General features: G+C 60.1%; 1 protein-coding gene across 3 annotated transcripts in view; it reads left to right on the top strand.

Annotated features, from left to right (window-relative positions):
* Positions 1–21,484, top strand: part of RASGRF1 (Ras protein specific guanine nucleotide releasing factor 1) — a 78,053-nt gene that overhangs the window by 48,429 nt on the left and 8,140 nt on the right. For 2 of the 3 annotated variants that reach the window (XM_038184817.2, XM_027465699.3), the window contains exons 2-17: positions 9,210–9,316; positions 9,586–9,733; positions 12,266–12,358; positions 13,269–13,522; positions 14,335–14,414; positions 14,921–15,114; positions 15,495–15,604; positions 16,149–16,267; positions 16,711–16,871; positions 17,576–17,639; positions 18,290–18,426; positions 18,630–18,712; positions 19,170–19,418; positions 19,768–20,138; positions 20,433–20,558; positions 21,089–21,259. In XM_038184817.2, the coding sequence (XP_038040745.1) occupies positions 9,620–9,733; positions 12,266–12,358; positions 13,269–13,522; positions 14,335–14,414; positions 14,921–15,114; positions 15,495–15,604; positions 16,149–16,267; positions 16,711–16,871; positions 17,576–17,639; positions 18,290–18,426; positions 18,630–18,712; positions 19,170–19,418; positions 19,768–20,138; positions 20,433–20,558; positions 21,089–21,259 (2,326 nt within the window). In that variant the 5' untranslated portion in view covers positions 9,210–9,316; positions 9,586–9,619. The remainder of the gene's footprint in view (positions 1–9,209; positions 9,317–9,585; positions 9,734–12,265; positions 12,359–13,268; positions 13,523–14,334; positions 14,415–14,920; positions 15,115–15,494; positions 15,605–16,148; positions 16,268–16,710; positions 16,872–17,575; positions 17,640–18,289; positions 18,427–18,629; positions 18,713–19,169; positions 19,419–19,767; positions 20,139–20,432; positions 20,559–21,088; positions 21,260–21,484) is intronic. The other variant, XM_027465701.3, reaches the window with a different exon arrangement.

Here is a 21,484-nt window from a genome sequence, read left to right as displayed (position 1 = left end):
CAGCCTGCCAGCGAGCGCAGCACAGCCGCCTCCCGGGGACACGGCAGAAGCTGGGGGCTCCACATGGCACACGCAGGGCTGTTACTTGTCTGCAGTGCTCATCGCCAGATGCTAATGTCTGCAGGTGGAAATGGCACTGAGGGAGCACAGCCGCTGCCAGACCCCACAAGGATCGGGGTCCCCGGGCTCCCCGGCAGCCCGCAGGGCAGGCTGACCCCCCGGCTCAGCGGGGTGATCGCTAGCAGCACTGTGGGATGTGCTGGAGACCTCTGGCTCGGTTGTGTGGGGCCCTTTGCTGGAGGCTGATCCATCCAAGCACTCGGGCAGTGCAGGGCTTGGTGTCAAGTGGGAAGGGGATTTCTAACCCAGGGACACAAATCCCCATCCATCACTGCCACTGCTTCCAAAATTACCCCCGGTCTCAGGGAGGAGGACAGGAGCTGGCTCGCTGTGGATGAATTCAGCCCCCAAACGCGGTGTGTTGCACCAAGCCAAGTGCCCCCATTGGAGGGCGCAGAGAAGCCCCTCAGCAGGAGCAGCGCTGGCGCCTTTCCCGGCGTGCAAAGCCCAGGCTGCGTGCTCGCAGGAGGCACCGCACATCTCGGGTCCAGCTCTGCAGGTCTTGCATAATTTTGGCTAAGCAGGCTCCCGGTGAAACGGTGGTGAGCGTGCCTGCAGGGCTGCGGGACGGACCCCGCAGCGACCCGGCTGGGCCAAGGGACAGGCTAGAAGGAAAGAAGCCACCGAATCGCCTCTGGCTGGGCACGGCGTGCTCAGCACTCCAGAAGCCCTGCCACGGCAGCGAGGCAGTGCAGCACCAGCAGGCCTGGCACGTCTTGGCACTCCCAGCAGGATCACTGGAATATCTCACTGCTCTGACCGAAATACCATTGTGTTTTTTTCTCTCCCAGTCCTGGCTCTTGCATTCGAGTGGCCCCCTGCGTGCTGCGTGGTCTGCTTCCAGCAGCAGCCAGGGGTGTGTGTCTGCGGGGGGGTCACGCTGCTGTCCTGCTCTGGCAGCTGCGCCCCCGTGGCAGCGTGATAGATGCTGTTGCTCATCCCTGGTTTGGCTCAAATCAAGCTTGCTAGCCAGGTTTTGGCTCTTTGTGTTTGTACAGGAGGGATTTTCTGTCAGGGGAACGCTAAGGGGAGGCCGTCACCATCCCTTTCAATTTCAGAACACACCTGGAAGATTTTCCTCTGGTGTAACGGGGCTGCAACCAGGCGGTGCAGAGAGCTCCTGGCACACCAAGTACTGCAAGGCCCTGACCCGCACTGCTTTACCCAGGGCTAGCACCTGGCTCGTGATTTTGTAGAATTCACTGGGACAATTTTAAATGAAAGCGCTCGAACACTTGAATACTCACTGCTTTGCAACGAATTAATCTCATACCAGATGAGGTTAGCAGCAGAATATTCATGGTGCAGGTCTGCAACGGGGCTGTGCAGGACGCTGAAGGCAAGCAAACGGCAAGGAAAGCCGGGAGGTGTCTGAGGAAGGGGTCAGTCCTGCAGAACAGAGGGGATGCTTTCCTCCAGCTCACCTGGTACCAAGCCTTGTTCAGCATTGGTGGCTCTTCGGGAGGAAGGTGCTGAGGAAATTTCGAGCATTGCCCATCATCACCGTTAATTGTTTTCTGAGGGAATTCATCCATCCAGGCAGCTGTGGGTCAGGCTGGGGGGACAGGGTTCCCTTCACGGAGGAGGTTCACATTTAGAGTCCTTCGTAACTGGGGTAAAACCTGGAAGGTTTCAGATTCTCCAGAAAAGAGAATTTTTAAAAAGTTGGTCTTCCAAAACCCTCTCTGTTTTAATGCTCCTGTATTTTGCTTTGGTGTGGATTTTTTTTTCCTGTGAATGCGGTGTATTTTTAGCATGCAGCACATGGGAGAATAAAGGAGCAAAGTTATTTGAAAAACAGAGGCACTGAACAGGGATTTGGGCACCTCTGGAAACTCCTCTCTTTTAGCCTGTGTTTCTGCAGATGAAATTTTCTTCAAATCTCTTTGCTTTTGCGAAATATTTCGTGTCTGGGTGGGGTGCCAGGCTCTGGCCCCGGGGACAGCCCACTGCTCAGCTGCCAGGGGGTGCTGCGGGGGGCTTTGGGGTGCAGAACTGACAGGGCAGTGGGCAGGTGCACGGCCCTGCGGGGTGACTCCCCCTTTTTGTCCCCCGTTGGTGCCTGCACCAGGCATTCCCCTGGGACCTGCTGTCCCCATCCCTGCAGCCAGCGAGGACAAGGCTATGGGGATTTTGGCGTTGCCACATCACAGCTGTGGGAGGCACAGGGGGCAAAGGAGGAGGGAGGGGGACACAGTTCGAGGCGGGTTTGCAGGCCTGCACCCGGTGCCACGAGTGCTCCACCAGCAGCCCTCTGTGGCTCAGATGAGAGCCAAGATGATGCTGAGTCAAGTGGCAGCGCTGTGCGAAAACCCTTGACTTGAAACTCGGGAGCACTCTGAAGCGAGGAGGCTTTTTTCCCACAAAGGCGAGGCTGCTCTTGTGCGCACACGGCGTATAACTCTGGATTTTCTTCCCCCATCTCTTAAGCTTTTGCCAGTGATAGGCATAATAACATTTATTGTCTGTGCTACTGGGGAGGCAGTGGGGACCGGAGGAAGCGTCTTGTGAGATGCGAGGCTGGAGGGGAGCTGGGCAGCTGCCCGGTGGGGCGGTGACGGCCGCTGGCAGTGGCTCCCTCCAGCCCCTCGAGGTGGGTTTCTGCTCCCCTCCATCCCACCCTGCTCATTTATTTCCCTGCACAGCTAAGGAGGGTGTGAGAAAACCACATCTCTCCGCAGCACCAGCAGCACAAGGAGTCGTGGGTGCCAACCAGAGGTACCGTGGGCACCGGGGCACCCCGTCCGGCAGCACCATCCCCGTGCCATGGGGCTGGAGGGGAGGGGTGCTGGAGCACCTCCAACCCCCTGAGCTGCCCTCCCGTGGGTGCTGTCCTTGTGTGCTCCTTGCCCCAAATCCCCCAGCAGGGTCCCAGACGGTGCCCACGGAGCGCGCGCTGCCCTCACTGGGAGGGAGCGACCCTGGCCAGGCTGGGAGCTGCGGCTGAGCTCCTGCTGCTGGTGGATGGGGAGCACGGGGAGCTCCCTGAGGGTGCACATGGCAGAGCTCACGGGTACAGAGCCCACAGAAAGGGGCGATAATGGATGAACTGGAGGAAAGCTGCAAGTACAGCTGGTGGGAATGGACAAGCACCCGTCTCAGGGATCTGTGCCATGTCCCGGCTGGCAGGGACCACCCAGGCTGTGGGCAGTGGGAGTGGGAGCAGCAGAAAGGGAGCCACAAGCGGCTTTGAACGTGGCCCCAAAATGAGCAGCAGGAAAGGGAGAGCGGCGCTGGGCCTGTGGGCAGGGCACACGGCTCCCCACGGGGACCAGCAGGGAGGTGTTTGGGGGCAGGCGTGGGGTGAGGGCGCTACCGCGGGCCGGCTGCCAGCCGCAGCAAAACAAAAGCAGTGGGTGCCGGGCCATGCGGCAGGGCTGCGTGGAGACAGCACTCGGCGAGCCGCATGGAGATGCTGTCATTGGCCCTGAATCCAGCAGCGGCTGAGTTTCTGTACCAAGCGCGCTTTGCACGGGGAGGGACTGCGCTCGCCGTGTTCTAGAAAAGTCTGATTTTTCTTGGGGGTATCCTGAGCCTGCTGCTGTCTGATTGCAGGCTCTCTGATTATTCACATTACGCTTATTCAAAGGACAGGATAATATAATGTGATCTGTGTGACTGATCGCGATGAAGCGAGGTGGCTGTGAGCGAGCACAGGACACCTTGCCTCTGCGCTGACTGGCTTTGTCATAGGATAAAAAGCCAAATTCCCCAAATTTCTCATAGAAATCCCAGTAAGGAAATTTGGGGGCAAAAATTCTTCTTACAGATGTTCTGCGAACAAAGGAGCTGAAGTCACTGAATAAATTATCCCCCCAGCAGTAAGCACAACATGAGCCGGTCAGGACAAAGCTCGCTGCGAGCGGGCAGTGGGGCTGCGCTGCCGGGGCTGCCGGCACCCCCCTGAAGCCCGGACCCTGCTGGCAGCAGGGGCCCACGAGCGTCTGCGGTGCCTGTGGCCAGGCTGAGCAGGGTGCACACATTAAGCAGTCATCTGCCCGTGCTGTTCGGGGCTGTGCTTGTCTACACGTTTACAAATGTTTTTTTTTAAAAGTCTCCGGTCCACCCAAATCCACAGGTCCCAGAACATCAGGAGAGCAAAGGACGTGCTGTGTCACAGCTTCCTTTGCTGTGGGTATTCCAAGCTGGTGTTTTTTGGTGGTGTTCCAGGTATGTTTGGTTACTGTGTGGTCAGTAGGATGTCCCCAGCTGTCCCAGCCACGGAGGGGTGCAGGCACTAAACGCCTCCCCAGGGTTTGGCAGATCCAGTCCCAAAAGTTCAGCACTGGCGGCTCAGATCCCCGCTGCCCCGGGAGCTGCCAGGTTGCTGTGTCGTTGAAAAAAGTGGTTTGGTGCATCAAAACCCCCAGCCGAAGTCATAGAATGGTCATCAGGGTGTTTTCATCACCAAAGACTGGAGGTCAGTAGTACACTGTGGCTTCTGATAAAGGAAAAAGGCTGAGAGCATTTTCACATCTGAAACAAAACCAGAAGATCTGAAAAGCAAAACACTATTCAAAACCTAAAAGGATTTTTTTTTCCAGTGTAACTTTTTTTGGGGGGAGATGTATGGCTCTCTTCAGAGACCTCCTGGCCCACAGAGCGCAGCTTGGCTTCTCCTGTCAGCCTCCTTCCCGTGGCTCGCTGGCTCTGTGCCCGTTGTCCAGCTGGGTGTTTATGAGCTTGGAGTCAGAACAGTTTTCTAGAACCATGAGCTTCCAGCCAGGCTTTCTGCCATGAGATGAAGGTGGCAGTAACTCCGCCTTCATACCCGGGGCATTAGGAACCTGAGTGTATTTACATGAAATCTGTTTTGAACATAAAGTACAGTTCCTGAACTGTAAACCCCAACTACTCACCAACCTGCAGGTGGTCCTGGTGGCTCTGTGTTTTAAGCCTGATGCCAGTTCTTCCCTGGCTTTCACACGTTCTCATCCAGGAGATTTGTGAAATCTGCCAGAGGGGCAGGGGATTCGCACAAACACGGAGGCATTGCAGCGATGCCGATGCTCGTACATGGAGCTGGGCAGAGGTTTGCGTCTCTGCTGCGCCCCAGCTCAGGGGTTTGGGGTGCTGCTGTGCCCCTCGTGCCCCCTCCAAGGCTGAGGTGATGGCTGCGCTCCCTGGCTGCATGGGAGCACAGCTTCAGAGCCTGCCCAAAGTGCCCGTGTGTGAGCCCCTTACAGCACGTCCTGCGGCACAGGAGGGAACCTGCTGCCTCTCTTATTTTGTGAGAGCTGCCCGTAAGCCAGCGAGCTGCCTGGCCACCCCTCTCCGTCTGAGTCACAGGTCCTGGCTCCCCAGCGCCCACGGTATGTAGGTCAGTGAAGCTCAAAGCTGCCGGTGCTGGCTGTGGATTTTTAGACTCATCCATCCAGAGCAGGCCATTTCTCCTCCCTTGCCCTTTATGTCAGCTGCAATAACCGTCAGCGGCATGAGCAGGCGTCCACGTACCTGCGTGCCACGGGCGACGAGGGGATGTGTGTCCCCGTGCAGGGGCAGCACCCCACTGCGGGACATGGGGCAGCGCCTGCCACGGGTGGGGAGCCCCACGGGACGGCCGGGCAGAGCTGCTCCATGCAGCAAATTGCTGGCACCCACTGGAGCTGGGAGGTGGCACTGGGCACAGAGCTGTGGCCTCAAGTCACGGCTGGTAATGAAGCCTGCCCTCACACCTGAGGCATTGGAGGGGCTCAGGGGTCCTGAGAACCGCTCCCAGAGGCACCAGGGCTCGGTGCCCCAGCTCCTGCCCGCACCCCGGCACCTTGCTGGGCTCCTCGGCACAGCTGGGCGAGCGTCCCCAGCCAAACCCTCCTGCACGAGCAGCGCCCGGCTGAGCCAGCAGCAGCACCCAGAGGTGTTCGGCCAGCTGCTGCCAAGAGAGCCCGGCTCCAGGTCTGGAACAGTTCGATCTCCTATTTTTGAAACAATGCATGATTTTAAACCTTTGGGTTTTTATTTATTTTTAATGTGCTTGCTTAGTAAAAGGTAAGAAACAAAAGAGCGTGGTTGGGCCAACAGCAGTGCTCCTGCGTACGGCAGGTCTGCCCCTGCCGTTCCCTTCTCCTTTATTCTGAACACCGCAGACCGGGCTGTTTTGTCCCCAGTACCTGCAGTGCCGGTGCTGTCCCCAGGTCCCAGGGTGAGGACGGAGCCCCTTGCTCAGCCTGCCCGGTCTCAGCGGTCGGACCCCATGCACCAGTTCCCTGTTAATGCCCCCCCAGCACAGCCCCTGTGAGCGGTGTGTGCACACCCAGGCTTTGCCTCTATGGCACGCTGCTTGGCACAGGGCAGAGCCGCCGGCTGCGCCAGCCCGGGGACATCAGACATGAGGGAGGATGTTTCTGTGCAGCTAGGCCCTGCACATTAATCACTCGGGTAGTCTCCTTCATTAATTCAAAGTCGTTTGTTGAGATTCTGGAAGCAGAAATAGCTCCCAAGCAGCATTTTGCTCTTGTCCTCTTGTCTCAGTAACAATAGCCGCGCTGGCGCTGGGGACCTTGCCGAAGTGGCAGCGGGAGCGGACTTCTGGAGCGGGGCTCGGGGTGCCGGGGCTGCAGCAGGTCCCTCCGGGCTGGGTCCCTGCTCCGTGCCACCACAGGGCCCTGGGGACACCTCTGATGGTGGGGGACAAGCGGGGTCCCGCAGGTTCCCGCAGGAGCAGCGGTTGTGCAGTGGGGACGTGGCCCTGGCTGCTCCCATGCTCAGCACCCCGCAGCAGCGCCCAGCATCCAGGTGCTGGCTTTGCCAGGCTGCAGGAGCTGAGGTTTTTTATCCGGTGTCTGCCCCGGGCTGCATTATCTCGGTGTGTTTGAAGTGTTTCAGGGGCTGAGGCGAAAGCAGAGTGCCTTGTTTGCCTGTGCTGAGAAATGCCTGCAGCCGGCTCCCTGGGATGCCTGGGTGGCTCGAGGCTCTGGAAAAAGGGTCTGGCTCCTGCAGAGCCCTGCCAGGGACGCGGTGCTGAGCCTGGCTCAGGCTGCAGGGAGCCTGCCCTGTCCCCAGGGCTGCCCAGCGGGCTGGGCTCGGCGGGCAGAGAGTGGTGGCCACGGGGGTCCCTGGGCAGCACCCACCAAGGAGCTCTGCACGTTGGGGCTTTCGGTGCCTGCAGAGGGCAGGTGACGGCCGCAGGGCTGCCTCTGTCCCGCTGCGGGCACAGGGCTGGTGACTTTCTTGCTCTTTCTTGCAATGTTTTGCTTTGTGACCTGAAATGCCCCCGTGTCGCCCTGCAGGCAGACTTGCTGCCCCCAAACAAGGGATAAAACCTCTGCAGTGCTGGGGAGGGGGGGACGAGCATCCTGCAGCTGGCACCCGGAGCCTGCAGGCTGCAGAAGGCACCGCAGGGACGGGGAGGCTGCAAAATGCCCCATAATGAGGGACTTGAGGAGCTGCGTATGTCTCCTTCCTCAGAAAGCAGAGTGAGTGGTGGTTTGATTAAAGGTGATTTGGTTCCTAAGTACCTCCACAGCTGTGAGCTAATGAGGGCTGCAAATGAGCAGAGAAGGGACTGAGAAGGAGCAAATGTGAGCTGCGGTGGGGTGGGGACGGCCTGGCTGCCTGCACAGGTTCTGCGGGGAGCTGGGCTGGGGGGTCTGGCTGCGGGCAGGGGGACGGTGCTGTGGGGATGGGACGGTGCTGTGGGGAGGGGACGGTGCTGCTCTGGTGCCCTCCCAGCTCCTGCCCCGTGCCCCAGCCCTGTCTCGGGCTCCAGGCGCCGCTGGAGATGTTCCCGTGCTGTCGAGTGTGATGTGTCGCTGTGATAACAGAGAAGGCTCATAATTCAGGAGGAGATAACAGGTGGTGGGAGTTTTATTATTCAAATATAAAATAACTTCCTCCTTCCGAGCACGCTGCACTTCCTGGGTATTGTCTGTGGGTAACGGAGTGACAGCGCGAGCTGCGCCCTGCTCGCGGCTCCCAGGACCCCGCACTGGAGCACGAGGGGTGGCCGGGGGGCAGCAGCCCCGCGGTGTGCGGGGGGCTCGGTGCTGCTTGCCGCACACACACCGCTGCTTTTTGGGGCCATTTGTGCTGTGAGCCTTGCCCGGCACCGGCCTCACGTCCTGCTGCAGCCCCCCAAGCATGTCCTCGCCCCCCAAGCACGTCCTCGCGGGCAGGTGGCAGGGCCAGGAGCACCGTGGCCGTGTCCTTGTGGGGCTGGGGATGCTCCTGGGGCCCGTGCTCCAGGGGAGGGTTTCTGGGCTGGTGGACTGGACAAGCTGCTTAGCCCTGTTTGCAGGGGAAGGGGTGTTAAGAGAGCTGGGCATGCACCAGGGAGGCCCAACAACCTGCACGGCTCGAGAAGCCAACAGCTCCAGCAGCATTTGGGCTCCCTGGACAGAAGTGCCGGAGCTCGTGCTCGCTGCCCGCCGTCCTCAGAGCCGCGGCTGCATCAGCCCTGTCCTTGCTGGGAGTTGTTTTTGCCCCATTAATTCAGGACCCGTGTTAAGCTGAGCGGCTGAGGAGCTGGTGCCAGGAGGAGCTGCTCCCGGTGGGTTTCGCCTTGGTCCAGCCGCCGGCGGTGGGATCTGGCGCTGCCGCGTTACCGGTCTCCAAGGAGACAGCAGCAAAACGCTCCAACGGCACAAACCGCGAGCCAGCGCGGGCTGCCACCGCCAGCACAATTAACACAAATACTGTAAATGTCAAGGGAGGCTAAATATAGCTGCTGTGCCGCGTCCTGCTACGCTGCCGGCCGCAAGAGCCGCCCGGTGCTGGCGCTGCCACGCGTGGGGCTGCGGCTTCACCCTGGCACCAGGGGCCGTGGCGCGTCCTGCTCAGCCCCTGCCCCGTGGCGAGGCTCTCCCCAAGGTTTCAGCCTCCTGGCCGGGGTTGTTTTATGTGGCTGCAAACAGCATTTGCCAGCAGCCGTCACCTCCCAGCATTTCGTGTCCCCGTAAGTGCCCGTGGTGGGGCTGAGCCTCTTGGCCAGCTGGCAGCATCTTCCCCCCCCCATGGCCCTATGTCCCTGCGTGCTCCCGAGGCAGGGCTTCCAGGGGCTTTATTTAAAACCAAGCAGCGTGCGGTTGACCATAAGGGGCCTTCCTGATGGCCCCGTGAGTGAGCAGTGACCCCCCCCCTTGCCCCCGCAGCATTACTTTACCGTGAACTTCACCCACGAGAACCAGAAGACCCTGGAGCTGCGCACCGAGGACGCCAAGGACTGCGACGAGTGGGTGGCGGCGATCGCTCACGCCAGGTGAGGGCTGCGGGCCCCTCGTGTCACCCTGCAGTCAGAGGTTTGGTCGTGATTTTTGTTTCATTTTATTGCCCTGCCGTTCCCTTAAAATCTGCATTATCTTTACTGTCTGCAATCCCCCCAAGCATGTGGCAAACCTACATGCCAGGGGGGCAGGATACAGCCCCAGCCAGCCCGAGCAGCTCGTGGTGGGGTCCCCGGGGATGCGCAGGGGCCGTGGTGGGGAGCAGGGAGCCAGGAGCCGTGCTAACGGCCGCGTCTGCCTGCAGCTACAGGAACCTGGCCACGGAGCACGAGGCTTTGATGCAGAAGTACCTCCATTTACTTCAGATTGTGGAAACTGAGAAAACTGTTGCCAAGCAACTTCGACAACAGATTGAAGATGGGGAAATCGAGATCGAGCGCCTGAAGGCAGAGGTACGGAGCCTGGCTTTGCTGCGCCGGGTGCCACGGCTCCGGGGGCTCAGGGTGGTCGTGTGGGCACGGCAGTGGTGGCACCTGCACCGGCTCGGACCGTGGTCCTGTGGGCACCTCGGTCATGTTTTTACATTTGTTTAGTGAACCCCAGCCTGATCCTCATGCAGAGAGGAGTGAGGGTGTCACGGGCATGGAGCAGTTTCCAGCATTTGGGGTTCCTGTTACATGAGTGGCTGTGACTGCTGGGGCAGGGGAACGTTTGCTCCATCAGAGAGGGCTGGGGAAGGGGCTGGCGAGTCCTGGTATGAGGTACAGGGGAGAGATGGGGCCTCCCTGCTGTAACATTTTGCCCTCTGTCGTTTTCATCATACACACCATGGTTGGACACCTCTGTGCGGGCTGTGCCTGGTGTTTTTGGGCACTGCAGAGCTGCAGGAGTAACAGGAACAGGAACGGGGAGGCTGGATCGCCTTGGGGAGGGATGCTGCCTTTGCCAGCTGCAAGCTGCAGCCGTTCTGGTAACCTAAATACATCAGGGAATTAACATAAACCACGCTGTAAATAAACCAGTTCCCTTGGAAGGGGTTCTCTTTCCAACGGGAGCTGCTCCCGAGGCCTGCTGCCCGGACCTCTCCCGGCGGCTGGCACGCAGCAGCTCGGCCGTGGGCAGGCTGAGTGGCTCGGGTGAGGGCAGGCGAGGCTCCGAGACACCGCCGTGACTCAGCAGCCGGCTCCGAGGGCTGAGCGTGTCCCCTGCCACCCACCTGCCCCCCAGCAGGGCTGCAGCCCCCGGCATCCCCACACTGCACAGCACGGGTGCTGCTGGGGTGCTGTGGCTGCTGCTTGGAGCTGTCGGCTCCTCACCCCTGGGGGTGCCCCAGGAGCAGCCGTGGCACCGCTGAGCTTGTGCGCTCCAGCACAGCAGGAGCAGTGCCCAAGCCCTCCACCTGCTTGGTGTGTGACGTCCCTGTCCCCCTCTGGGCCCACCCTGGGCCAAGTTCCCATCACATTTCCCACCAGGATTAAGGCTTCGCTGCTGCCCGTCGGTGTTTTTGCCTGGGGAGGTGCGGGTGTCACAGCGCCCAGCCCCAGCCCGGGGCTGTGGGTTAAAACCACGGGGCAGGGGCTGGAGGGAGCTGCAGCTCCGCAGCGCTTCCCCGGGCACAGGTACTTGGGCTTTTACCTTGTGCAGGTTTTTTTCACTCATCTGCAGGCTTTGAAGTGTAGAGATCAAATAATCTGCTTCTACTTTAATGTGCAAATTTTGCTTACTCAATTAAACAAAACAACAACAACCAAAAAGCACGAGACCCCCCAACCCCCAGTCCTTTTCCCATGCTGTGTGTGTTCATCAGCCAAACAGCATAAACTTCACTTCCAGCCCCGGGAAGGATTATTTCCAGCCATTAACCGATAGGGAATCCAAAATAACCCCACTTCATTTTTTAAGAAGCTGTGTTTGATCAGCCCTAATCACAAGTCAGCTGCCAGGCAGGGTGCGGATCATGGGGTGGTGCCGGCAGGCACTGAGAGTCGAGGTGCAGGCGCTGCTCCCTGTGAGAGCAGAGGGGAGAGGAGCTGCTGGAGGCCTTGCAGCCACCTCTTCCCAAAAGCAGCTCTAGGGATGGGAACAGGGGAAGCCTGCAGTGATCCCATGGCCATGCGGGGTCCTGAAGGGCTCCAGGGGTTCCCCTGGTCATGGCTCGATCCGGAGCATCCACCAGCACTGCTGAGCCTCGTTCACAGGCAGTGATCAGAGGGACATGAAGCGTTTTCTACCTAATGATTGCATGAAAAATGTGGCATTTTGTTAAAGTTTGGAAGAGGCAATTCATTTGAAACGCTCAGAAATTTGTAGAAATAACTTCCTTTTCCTGGGCTGCGACCGTGTGGCAGAAGCAGCTCTGCCCACCCGCAGGACAGCTGTGCTCTCACGGACCTTCCTTCCTCCCTGCCAGCCCAGCTCTCCAAAGACCAGCACACGTTTGGCTCGTGTGACCCTTTTTATTTTCTGGGTAGCACTTTTTGTTTTTTCTTACCCTTCCCTGTAGCTTTATGAATAGTTGCAGCGCTGGGGATAGGGCGATGAGTACGGCAGCAAGAAGCTAAAAATTCAAATGCGTAAAGCTAAAAATAGATTCAACCAAATTTGTGCTGTAAAGCTGTGACTGAATCGAAGTTTGTCCCTCTCTGCAAGCTTCAGGGACTTTAGATCTTTCTGCCCCTTTCTCTCCTAATCACTTCTCCAGCACAGCACGTGGAGGTGCCCCCAGGCAGCAGTGGTGCAGCCGGTGTTTGGCGCCTGGCGAGGTCTCCAGTTGTGCCGTGTGGTCAGTGATGCAGGGAGGGCACCACACCTGATGGGTGTGGGACATGTCCCCTTTTGGCTCTTGGCTGATGTCCCACTGAGGACAGAATGAGCCTGATGCTCACATCCTCAGGGCATCCCGAGCGCGTGCCGGCTGCTGGCACGGTGCAGGGGCGCTGGGGCGGTCGCGGCGAGCCCCGCTCACGCTGTCCCTGTGCCCGCAGATCGCCTCCCTGCTCAAGGACCACGAGCGCATCCAGTCCGTGCAGAGCAGCGCTCCGAGTGACGACGACAGCGACATCAAGAAAATCAAAAAGGTTTGTCCCGGCTGGGGGACCCGCGGGGACAGGCTGAGGGCTGGAAGCGCGATCCTTGCTCTCCTGGAGCAGGCTGTGGGGGAGCTGCTCGAGCAGATACCAGGGATCATTGTTGCTCATCGAGGCTGTAAGGAGGTGAATGTGCCCTGTAAATCCGGGCGTCCTTCTGCTGGCTCTTTGCTCCGTCAGGTGCTCTCCGCTCTCCCCTGGTGACTGAGCAGCCGTGGCCAGCTCACACACAAATCACACCTTCTTACGTGTCACTTCTCCAGGGGCTGTGGTTAACCCTTGTATTTTTAAGAAGAAAAACCACTGCCCAAGCAGAATTCTCTGCAGGAAGCAACAGCCCCTGCAGTGAAACCTGCTGCAAATTGCCTGCCCTTGGCGAGAGCACGCTGTGCTGCGCAGCAGGTGCCACTCACTGCACGCCCTGCTCCAGCTCCATGCCGTGGTCAGCGGCACAGGGCGAGCGCATCAAGGTGTGGGTGCTGCCCTGGAGCCTCCCCGGGCACCTGCAGGGCATGGGCGATGAAACCTGCATTTAGGTTGGGTTCGGGGTCCGTGGTCCTGCTGTGGGAAGGTGCCTGGCACGGTGTCTGTGCAGCAGGGGGGCAGGAGTTAATGCAACAGCCTCTTTCCATAGGGGTTTTACATTCCCCTCTGTAAAAAGGGGAGAGAGGACACTGTCTGCTATAAGGAGGTGCGTTTCAATTATTTACTCTTTGCTTCCCAGCCGGGAGGCATCACAGAGGTACAGATAACATTGTGCACCAGGACGGGGGAACATAACTAGGTGTCTCTGCCTCCCGGAGGCGGTGTGATGGAGCCCCCCTAACCCCTCATGCCGAGCGCAGCGCGGCCGCTCAGGCCATCAGCCCGTGCCCTGACGAAGCCCCCGCTCGCTCGGCAGGTGCAGAGCTTCCTGCGGGGCTGGCTGTGCCGCAGGAAGTGGAAGACCATCATCCAGGACTACATCAGGTCCCCCCACGCCGACAGCATGCGCAAGAGGAACCAGGTGGTGTTCAGCATGCTGGAGGCCGAGGCCGAGTACGTGCAGCAGCTGCACATCCTGGTCAACAACTTCCTGCGGCCCCTGCGGATGGCAGCCAGCTCCAAGAAGCCCCCCATCACGCACGACGATGTCAGTAGCATCTTCCTCAACAGGTGGGCGCCAGCCTGGGGGGGCTTCGTCAGAGGGCACGGGGCAGGGGGCGCTTGGGGAGGCTCCGGGCTCCCAGGGATGGGTGCTGGGGTGCTCCCCGGAGCCTGCAGCAGGGCTTTGGGCCATGCAGGGCCTGGGTGGGGGTGTGCTGGGGAGGTGTCTGCGGTGACGGTGCTGGGAGGGGGTGGAAAGGTCCCGCAGGGCACAGGGGACGGAGGCAGCGTGGCTGCACGTGGCAGGGAGCTGGCACGGCGCGGTGCAGCAACCGGAGCCACCGGGCAGGGCTGGGGGATGAGGTGCATTGGGCAGGGATGTAGGCAGGGCTGCCTGGCGGGGAGAGCACCAAGGTGATTTATCAGCCACTGGAAATTAAACAAATCCAGCAAACAGAGGCGAGACAGCAGCAGAAGGCATCAATTTCCCAAAGGGAGCAGAAGTGAGAGCAAAGGGGAATCCCAATCAGCTCCCAGCCTGAGCCGGGGGGACTGGGGTTTGCAGAGCGATGTGTGGGGCTGTGCAGAGAAATTAATGGTGTTTGTGGGGCTGTGCACAGAGAACCCGATGTGTTTGTGGGGCTGGGCTGGGAGGAGCAGGGGGCTCGTCCCCACACAGTGGGGGTCTGAGGGCAGCTTCCAGGCGGCTCCTCTGTCCTCGCCCACCATCCCCTACCTGCCCCAGGGGACCTCCCTTGTAGGGCCATGTCCCTGGGCTACCTGGGGGCTCCCCTGTGCCCCAGCTGGGCTACTGGTTTGGTCTAATCATTCATTATCTGCTTCTCGTTCATCTGCCTTTCACCTCTGGGTTTATCTTCCAGCGAAACGATCATGTTTTTGCACCAAATCTTTTACCAAGGCCTGAAAGCGAGAATATCCAGCTGGCCAACGCTCGTGCTGGGTGAGTGCCCCTCACCTCCCCCCTGCTGCGGGTCGTGCTGCACCCTCTGGTTTGCACTGCTCGTCCTAACGAGGCTGAGCAGACTTTCTGCTAATTGGGGGCAGCAGAGCAGTGCAGCGTGGCACATCGCTGCCAGCCCCTGGGCCGTGGTAACGTCGGGCATGGAGGCAAGGGCTTGAGCATAAAAACAAAACAAAAACCACCAAAACCCAACCAGTTTCTGTGATCCCAGTTCTGTGAGTGCGCTGATCAGTCCCCCAGCTAGCAGCTGACAGGGGCTCTTAATGGGGTGCACGCACTCATCCCAGCCATGCTCAGGTCCCCATGTCCTGGGCATCCCAGCGTGGGGGCCCCTGCAGCCCCCAGCCCTGCAGCCCCCGGCCCTGCAGCCCCCAGCCCTGCAGCCCCCAGCCCTGTGCTTGGCCAGGGGCAGCGGCAGGCAGAGCCCCGTCCAGGCGGGGCTGGGGCATCGCGCCCACCTCCCTGCTGCGCCTTTCTGCTCGCAGCCGACCTGTTCGACATCCTGCTGCCCATGCTGAACATCTACCAGGAGTTTGTCAGGAACCACCAGTACAGCCTGCAGATCCTGGCGCACTGCAAGCAGAACCGCGACTTCGACAAGCTGCTGAAGCACTACGAGGCCAAGCCTGACTGCGAGGAGAGGACCCTGGAGACCTTCCTCACCTACCCCATGTTCCAGGTGACCGCGGGCTCCAGAGGCACAACGTGGTGGTGCCAAACCCTGAGCCCTGCAGGAAGCATCTGGTGGTGGGGAAGGATCAGCAGGGGCTGGAACCCGTGCAGAGCCTCAGCTGCTCAAGCAGTGCTGGGCTGGGGGTGTGGGGGTGACCCCGCGCTGCCAGGACAGAGATGGGGCACGGCAGGGTCCTGGGCAGACCCAGAGCCTTCCCTCCCATCGCTGAGTTTTAGCACAAGGAGTCTGGGAGCTTTCACAACCTCCCAGATCAGGGGGTTGGAGGCAGCAGCGGGTGGGGACCGAGAGCCCTCTGTGCGCCCCCAGCCCATCCGCATCCCCCCACGGCCACGGCTGATGCCCTGCTGTGCTTTGCTGCGCTGCAGATCCCCCGGTACATCCTGACGCTGCACGAGCTGCTGGCTCACACCCCGCACGAGCACGTGGAGAGGAACAGCCTGGATTATGCCAAGTCCAAGCTGGAAGAGCTGTCCAGGTCAGCGCTGCCGGGGGGCCCTGTGCCGGGGGCTCTGGGGCTGGGCAGGGGGAGGCAATGGGGCAGGGGCTCCATGTCCTGGAGGCACCCAGGACTCGGTGCCTGGTGCTTTCAGCAGGCTGAGAAATGAAGCAGTGGCAGGTATTTTCTGTGCCAAACCCACTGGTCCTCAGTCCTGAGCCCGCTCATGTTGAGTTTCCATCCCTTTTCTGCTCCTCAAGGAGCGGGGACGTTGGAGGTGGTTTCATGATGAGGGGGAATTTGTCTGCCCTGAGCCACAATTTTGTGATTTCCCAGCAAGGACAGGAGCACAAGAAGCACTTCAATCTCTAGAAATCTAGAGGTGTAATCTGGACCAATATCTAGGTTATCTCCTGAGCTCCAGAGCCTGTCTGTATAAATACAGATGAGGGCTGTAATTCTCTTGATATCTCTTCATTTGTGATCCTACCTAGTGCAGCCCTTCGGGGTGTCGGAAGGGATCCACTGGGAGAGCTCAGGCACATTGCACTGCAACTCCACCTTTTCCTTCTCTCTCCTTCAGGATAATGCACGACGAAGTGAGCGAGACCGAAAATATTCGGAAAAATCTGGCGATAGAGAGGATGATTATTGAGGGCTGTGAGATTCTGCTGGACACCAGCCAGACTTTTGTCAGACAAGGTACCGTGTTCGTGCTGACCTTCCTCCCCTCCTCTCTTAACGCAACGCCCCCCGGCCCCCACCCTGGGCACAGCAGCGCTCTGCGGCGCAGTCTGGTGAGCTGTGAAATTCAAACTCTCGCCCCTTTTCCACTTCTCCCTGCCCCAAAGCGCCTCGTGTCAGGCAGCCTCAGCATCGTGGTGTAGCTCAGCACGGAGGCACAGCGTGTGTCGCTGTTACTGGGCTCCTACCCCAGACAGGTGGCGGGCACGGGGGAGACCAGGGGCTGCAGCCGGTGCCCTCTCGGTCCCTGGGGCCACAATAACCGCTCGCTGGTCCCGTCCCAGCCCTGTGCTCGCAGTCACCCTGGCCACTGCCCGGCCCCAGGACCGTGCCCTGTTCCCATCCCCATCCCTCCAATGCGCGGTGGCGGCAGAGCCAGGGACGGTGCCTCTGTCTCGCAGGGTCCCTCATCCAAGTGCCGATGTCGGAGAAGGGGAAAATCACGCGGGGGCGCCTGGGGTCCCTCTCGCTGAGGAAGGAGGGCGAGCGGCAGTGCTTCCTCTTCTCCAAGCACCTGATCATCTGCACCCGGGGCTCGGGAGGAAAGCTGCACCTCACCAAGGTGGGTGCCAGGTGGCAGGGGCAGACAGGGGGGGCCTCGGGCTCCAGCACACCCTCATGTGCCTGCAGCCCCCTGTGGGCACTGGGTGATCACATTCCTTCCACGTGGCCGGGTGGCTGTCAGCGGTGTGTGAGCTGAGTCATGTGCAAAGACGAGAGACTGCCAGCTCTTGGCAAAGGAAGGTGCCTTGCAGCAGAGCCCTGACAATCTATTCAGCGAGAAACTTAAATTACAGCCTCGGCTTCTGCACAGCACTCGCAGTCTTCTCCGGTCCCTTCCCAAGACTCAGGCTTTTGTTGGGGGAAGTTTTGCAGTTAATTGAGCAAGAATCATAGAGAAATTGCTCGTTACTGGCATTAAATTATCAGTTTGAAAAATTACAGTCCGTGGCGAAGAGCTGATAATTACAACAGACTTTTGGGAAATTTAATTTAAAGCTCATATTAAATAATTTATAAACAAACAGTTGATCGGTTGTACAAGGAAAACTGACACCCCAGCAGTCAGAAACTGCTTTTTTCCACTCAAATCTCTCTCTGTGCTGGTGGTGGCACCAGGAGCCCTGTGGCACCTCCCGGCCCCGGGCTGGGGAGCGGGGCTGCGAGTGGGTGGCTGTGAGCGGGGTGCTGGGCAGGGACCCCCTCCTGCCCCGGGAGGGCTGGGGTTTGCTGTCCCACCTCTGACCTCCTACCCCTGCTCTGCAGAACGGCGTCATCTCCCTCATTGACTGCACCCTGATAGAGGAGCAGGAGAGCACCGATGAGGACGGTAGGTGCCCTCTGCGCCCCCGCGGCCCTGGGGGCAGTCACAGCGTGCGCGGTGCTGCCGGTGTCCCCTGTAACTGGTGTGGAAATTCCCCCCTGGAAGCTCCTACAGTCCCTCCGTGCGGGGTAAAACTGGCTGCACAGAGCTCCTGGAGCAGATTCAGGCCCTGAACAGAGTCAAGGAAGTCATAATCTCCTGGCTGAATGTAATTAGGTAAATTAGTTACCGTGTACCAGACAGATGCACACGTATGCAAATAATCCTTCCCAGGCAGGCAGCGAGCACCACACAGCTCAGTGCAAAAGGGAAAGATGCTGGACACTCAGCCGTGCCTGCTTAATTACAGATCAGTTGCAGAAGAGCACAGGTCCCTTTCTCCTGCCCTCATTACAGGTTTTCCAACCCTCAGCTGGAGCCAGACTCTCCCCTGGCACACAGCACTGGGCCCGAACACGAGGCCACGCTGTGCTGGTGGCGTGCAGACTTGAGCTGGCAAGCACAGAGCCTTTCTCAGGAACCCATCGTGTCCTCACCCCAGACAACCCTCAAAATGCAACGAGCCTTAAAAAAGCCTTAAATACAGCGTATCCTGGGGAGAAGGGGGTGGAGAACCCTTCCTGAAAGCTCTGTGTTTGTTTTTTCCTATTCCAAAGCAAAAGCGTCGGGGCAAGACATCGACCACCTCGACTTCAAAATTGTGGTGGAGCCAAAAGATGCCTCATCTTTCACTGTCATCCTCGTGGCATCGTCCAGGCAGGAGAAGGCTGCCTGGACCAGTGACATCAGCCAGGTAGGACCGAGCTGCCAAGCCCCGGAGCGAGGAGCTCAGCGGGGGCGGTGAGGGGGGAGCGCAGGTTTCTGGGGTCTGCTGCGGTGCCCGGTGCCTGGCAGCACGCTGTGCCAGCCGGGGCCTCGCAGAGCTCGGGGGGATGCCAAATGGGGCTGTCCTCACTGCCGCTGCCCTCTCCCACGTCCCACCCGTGCCACTTGCAGTGCGTGGACAACATCCGCTGCAACGGCCTGATGATGAACGCCTTCGAGGAGAACTCCAAGGTCACCGTTCCCCAGATGATCAAGTGAGTGCTGCCAGAGCCGGGCACGGCCGGGTGCTGCAGGGCCGCTGCCCTGCCCCGCTCCAGCACAGCTCCCCCCGCGGCTGAGCGCCCCGGTACTGCCCAAATCACCATGCAGCAGGTGGGAGAGGTGTGCGGCCCTGCTGCTGCCCCCAGTCTGCGTTGCTGCAAGGACCGGTGCTGGGCGAGGCTCAGGAGGCATTATTATGGCCTGGCAGATACCGACCCTTTCCATCTGCCTGCTGAGCACTGTGCAGAATTTCCGCCCACTTTGGGGGGCTGAATTCCCATTTTTCCCCGGGAGCGTTCCCATGGCACCCCCACGTGCGCGAGGCTCCTTCCCACCGAGGAGCCCCCACCCCTTTTCCGTGGCCCCACACGTCTCAGGTGCAGCTGCTCTCGCTCAGCAGCCCTTGGTTTCGTCCCAGGCTGGAACCACAGATATCTTGTTTCTCTGCAGGTCTGATGCCAGCTTGTATTGTGATGATGTTGACATTAGGTTCAGTAAAACGATGAATTCCTGCAAGGTCCTCCAGATCCGCTATGCGAGCGTGGAACGGCTCCTGGAGAGGCTGACGGACCTGCGGTTCCTGAGCATTGACTTTCTGAACACATTCCTGCATTCCTACCGCGTCTTCACCACCGCCCTGGTCGTCCTCGACAAGCTCATCACGATCTACAAGAAGCCGATCAGCGCCATCCCTGCCCGGTGAGGCCCCGTGGCGGGATGGTTTCTGCCCCTTAAGGGCCTGCAGGGTGCACGGTGGGGGGAGGCTGCGCCCCCCATGGTGCCTTTCTTTGTCCCCAGTCCGTCCTCTGGTTTTCTGGGCTCTGGGGCTGCCCTGTGGTCATCCCACCCCGTTGGTAAACCCTGCCCGTGCCCTGCCTTGGAGCAGGAGTGGACAGCAGGGGCTCACCCTGCGGGGGCCATGCCCTGGGGCTGCCCCCACTGTGGCTTGGAGCCCCCCCCAGAGCCAGCACTGCTGAGTGGCCCTGGAGCCACCACCACCACCGCAGAGCGGGTGCCAGCTCGCCCTTCTCCCCCTCCCTCTGCCCAGGTCCCTGGAGCTCCTGTTTGCCAACAGCCAGAACAACAAGCTGCTCTACGGCGAGCCCCCCAAGTCCCCCAGGGCCAACCGCAAGTTCTCCTCGCCGCCCCCCCTCTCCATCACCAAGTCCTCGTCCCCCAGCCGGCGCAGGAAGCTCTCCCTCAACATCCCCATCATCACGGGGGGGAAGGCGCTGGACCTGGCTGCGCTCAGCTGCTCCTCCAACGGCTATGCAAGCATGTACTCGTCCATGGCTCCGTTCAGCAAGACCACTCTGGACATAAACAAACTGTACGTGTCCAGTAACTACCCCAACAAAATCCCCGACGAAGGAGAAGCAGCCTCAGAAAAGCAGGAGGAATCGCTGCCGAGCAAGCAGAGTGAGTCCCTGTGGGCTGGTGCGGGCAGGGGTGGGGGCGCACGGCTGTGGCACCGTGAGCTGTGACCCCATCCTGTACGAGATGCCCCCCATCCTTAAAGGGAATGGGAAAAGGCTGCAGCCCCCCGGCTGCAATGTCTGTGCCTCGACACTGTCCTGACCCAGGCTGCCGGCCAAGCGCCCTCCATGTCCCTCTGGAAGGAGCAGCCGGGTCTGTGGGGAAAGCCTGGAAGATTTGGGGCTGCACCACGTGCGTTTCCAGCAGTGCTCATGCTGTGCCCCCTGCTTCTCCCAGGTTCAGACGTGTCCGTCAGGGAGGAGTCCGACACTGACCCCAACCAGAGCGACGAGGCAGAGGCTGAAACTTCCCCCACAAAGTCTCCGACTACTCCGAAGTCCATCAAGTGCAAAAACTCATCAGGTAACGAGGGAGCCGTGCGCATCCAACTCATGGGCCGTTGGCAGCTGCCCTCTGCCTTCGAGCCTGCCCTACAGACCTGCTGAAAGATGCAGGCATAAACCTAAGGCGGACGTGGAAAGGAGCAGGGCTCCACCCTTTAGTTTGCTGCAAGGGAACTGGGAAATGCCAAAGTCCCTGGCCCAGATCGCAGAGCTGGTCTGCATCTGTGCTCCTTACTGGGTCTCCTGTTCCCTCTCCCCCAGCTCTGTGCTGATCTGGCATTTTAGGAGTGAGTTACACTGCAAAAACGTGAGCCCAAGCTCTGACCTTATAGGTTCTCCCCTGTAGCAACCTGAATGTTACCTACAGCACCCTGCGGGTTTAACCTCTCTTAGAGCTGTGCTGGATGAAACCTCAGTGCCCAGAGCCGCCCACCCCCTGGGCAAGATGCGGGGTGGTGAGGGCGGGGGGCTCGGCACGGGGACGGGGTGCTGCGGGGAGGGGACTGCCTGGGGCTGCTGCCGGGGCTGAGTGCTGCTGTGTCCCCCCAGACTTCTCCTTGTTTTCCTACAACAACGGCGTGGTGATGCCGTCCTGCCGGGAGCTCGACAGCACCCGCAGCGCCCTGTCCGCCGCCTCCGCCTTCGCCATAGCCACGGCGGGGGCCAACGAGGGGACGCCCACCAAGGAGAAGTACCGGAGGATGTCCCTCGCCAGCGCAGGTACACGGCCCCGGGCTGCCCCGCTGCGGGGACAAGCCCTGTGGGTGCCCATCTCCGTGGTGTCTGGCTCTGGGGTCAGCACCGTGTGAGCAGCCAGGCACCCCCTGCCCTGAGCCTTGCCGGCTCCTGCATCCTCACGGTGCTGGGAGAGCTGGGGTTTTGCCTCCCAGCCGTCCTGCAAATAGCCCTGAGCCATCCCTGGCGGAGCTGTGGCTGTGCTAAATG

Source organism: Anas platyrhynchos, chromosome 11 (genome assembly GCF_047663525.1).
Source record: "Anas platyrhynchos isolate ZD024472 breed Pekin duck chromosome 11, IASCAAS_PekinDuck_T2T, whole genome shotgun sequence".
NCBI lineage: Eukaryota > Metazoa > Chordata > Aves > Anseriformes > Anatidae > Anas > Anas platyrhynchos.
Note: the sequence above shows the minus strand (reverse complement) of the source record. Positions and strands in the feature narration are given on the sequence as shown.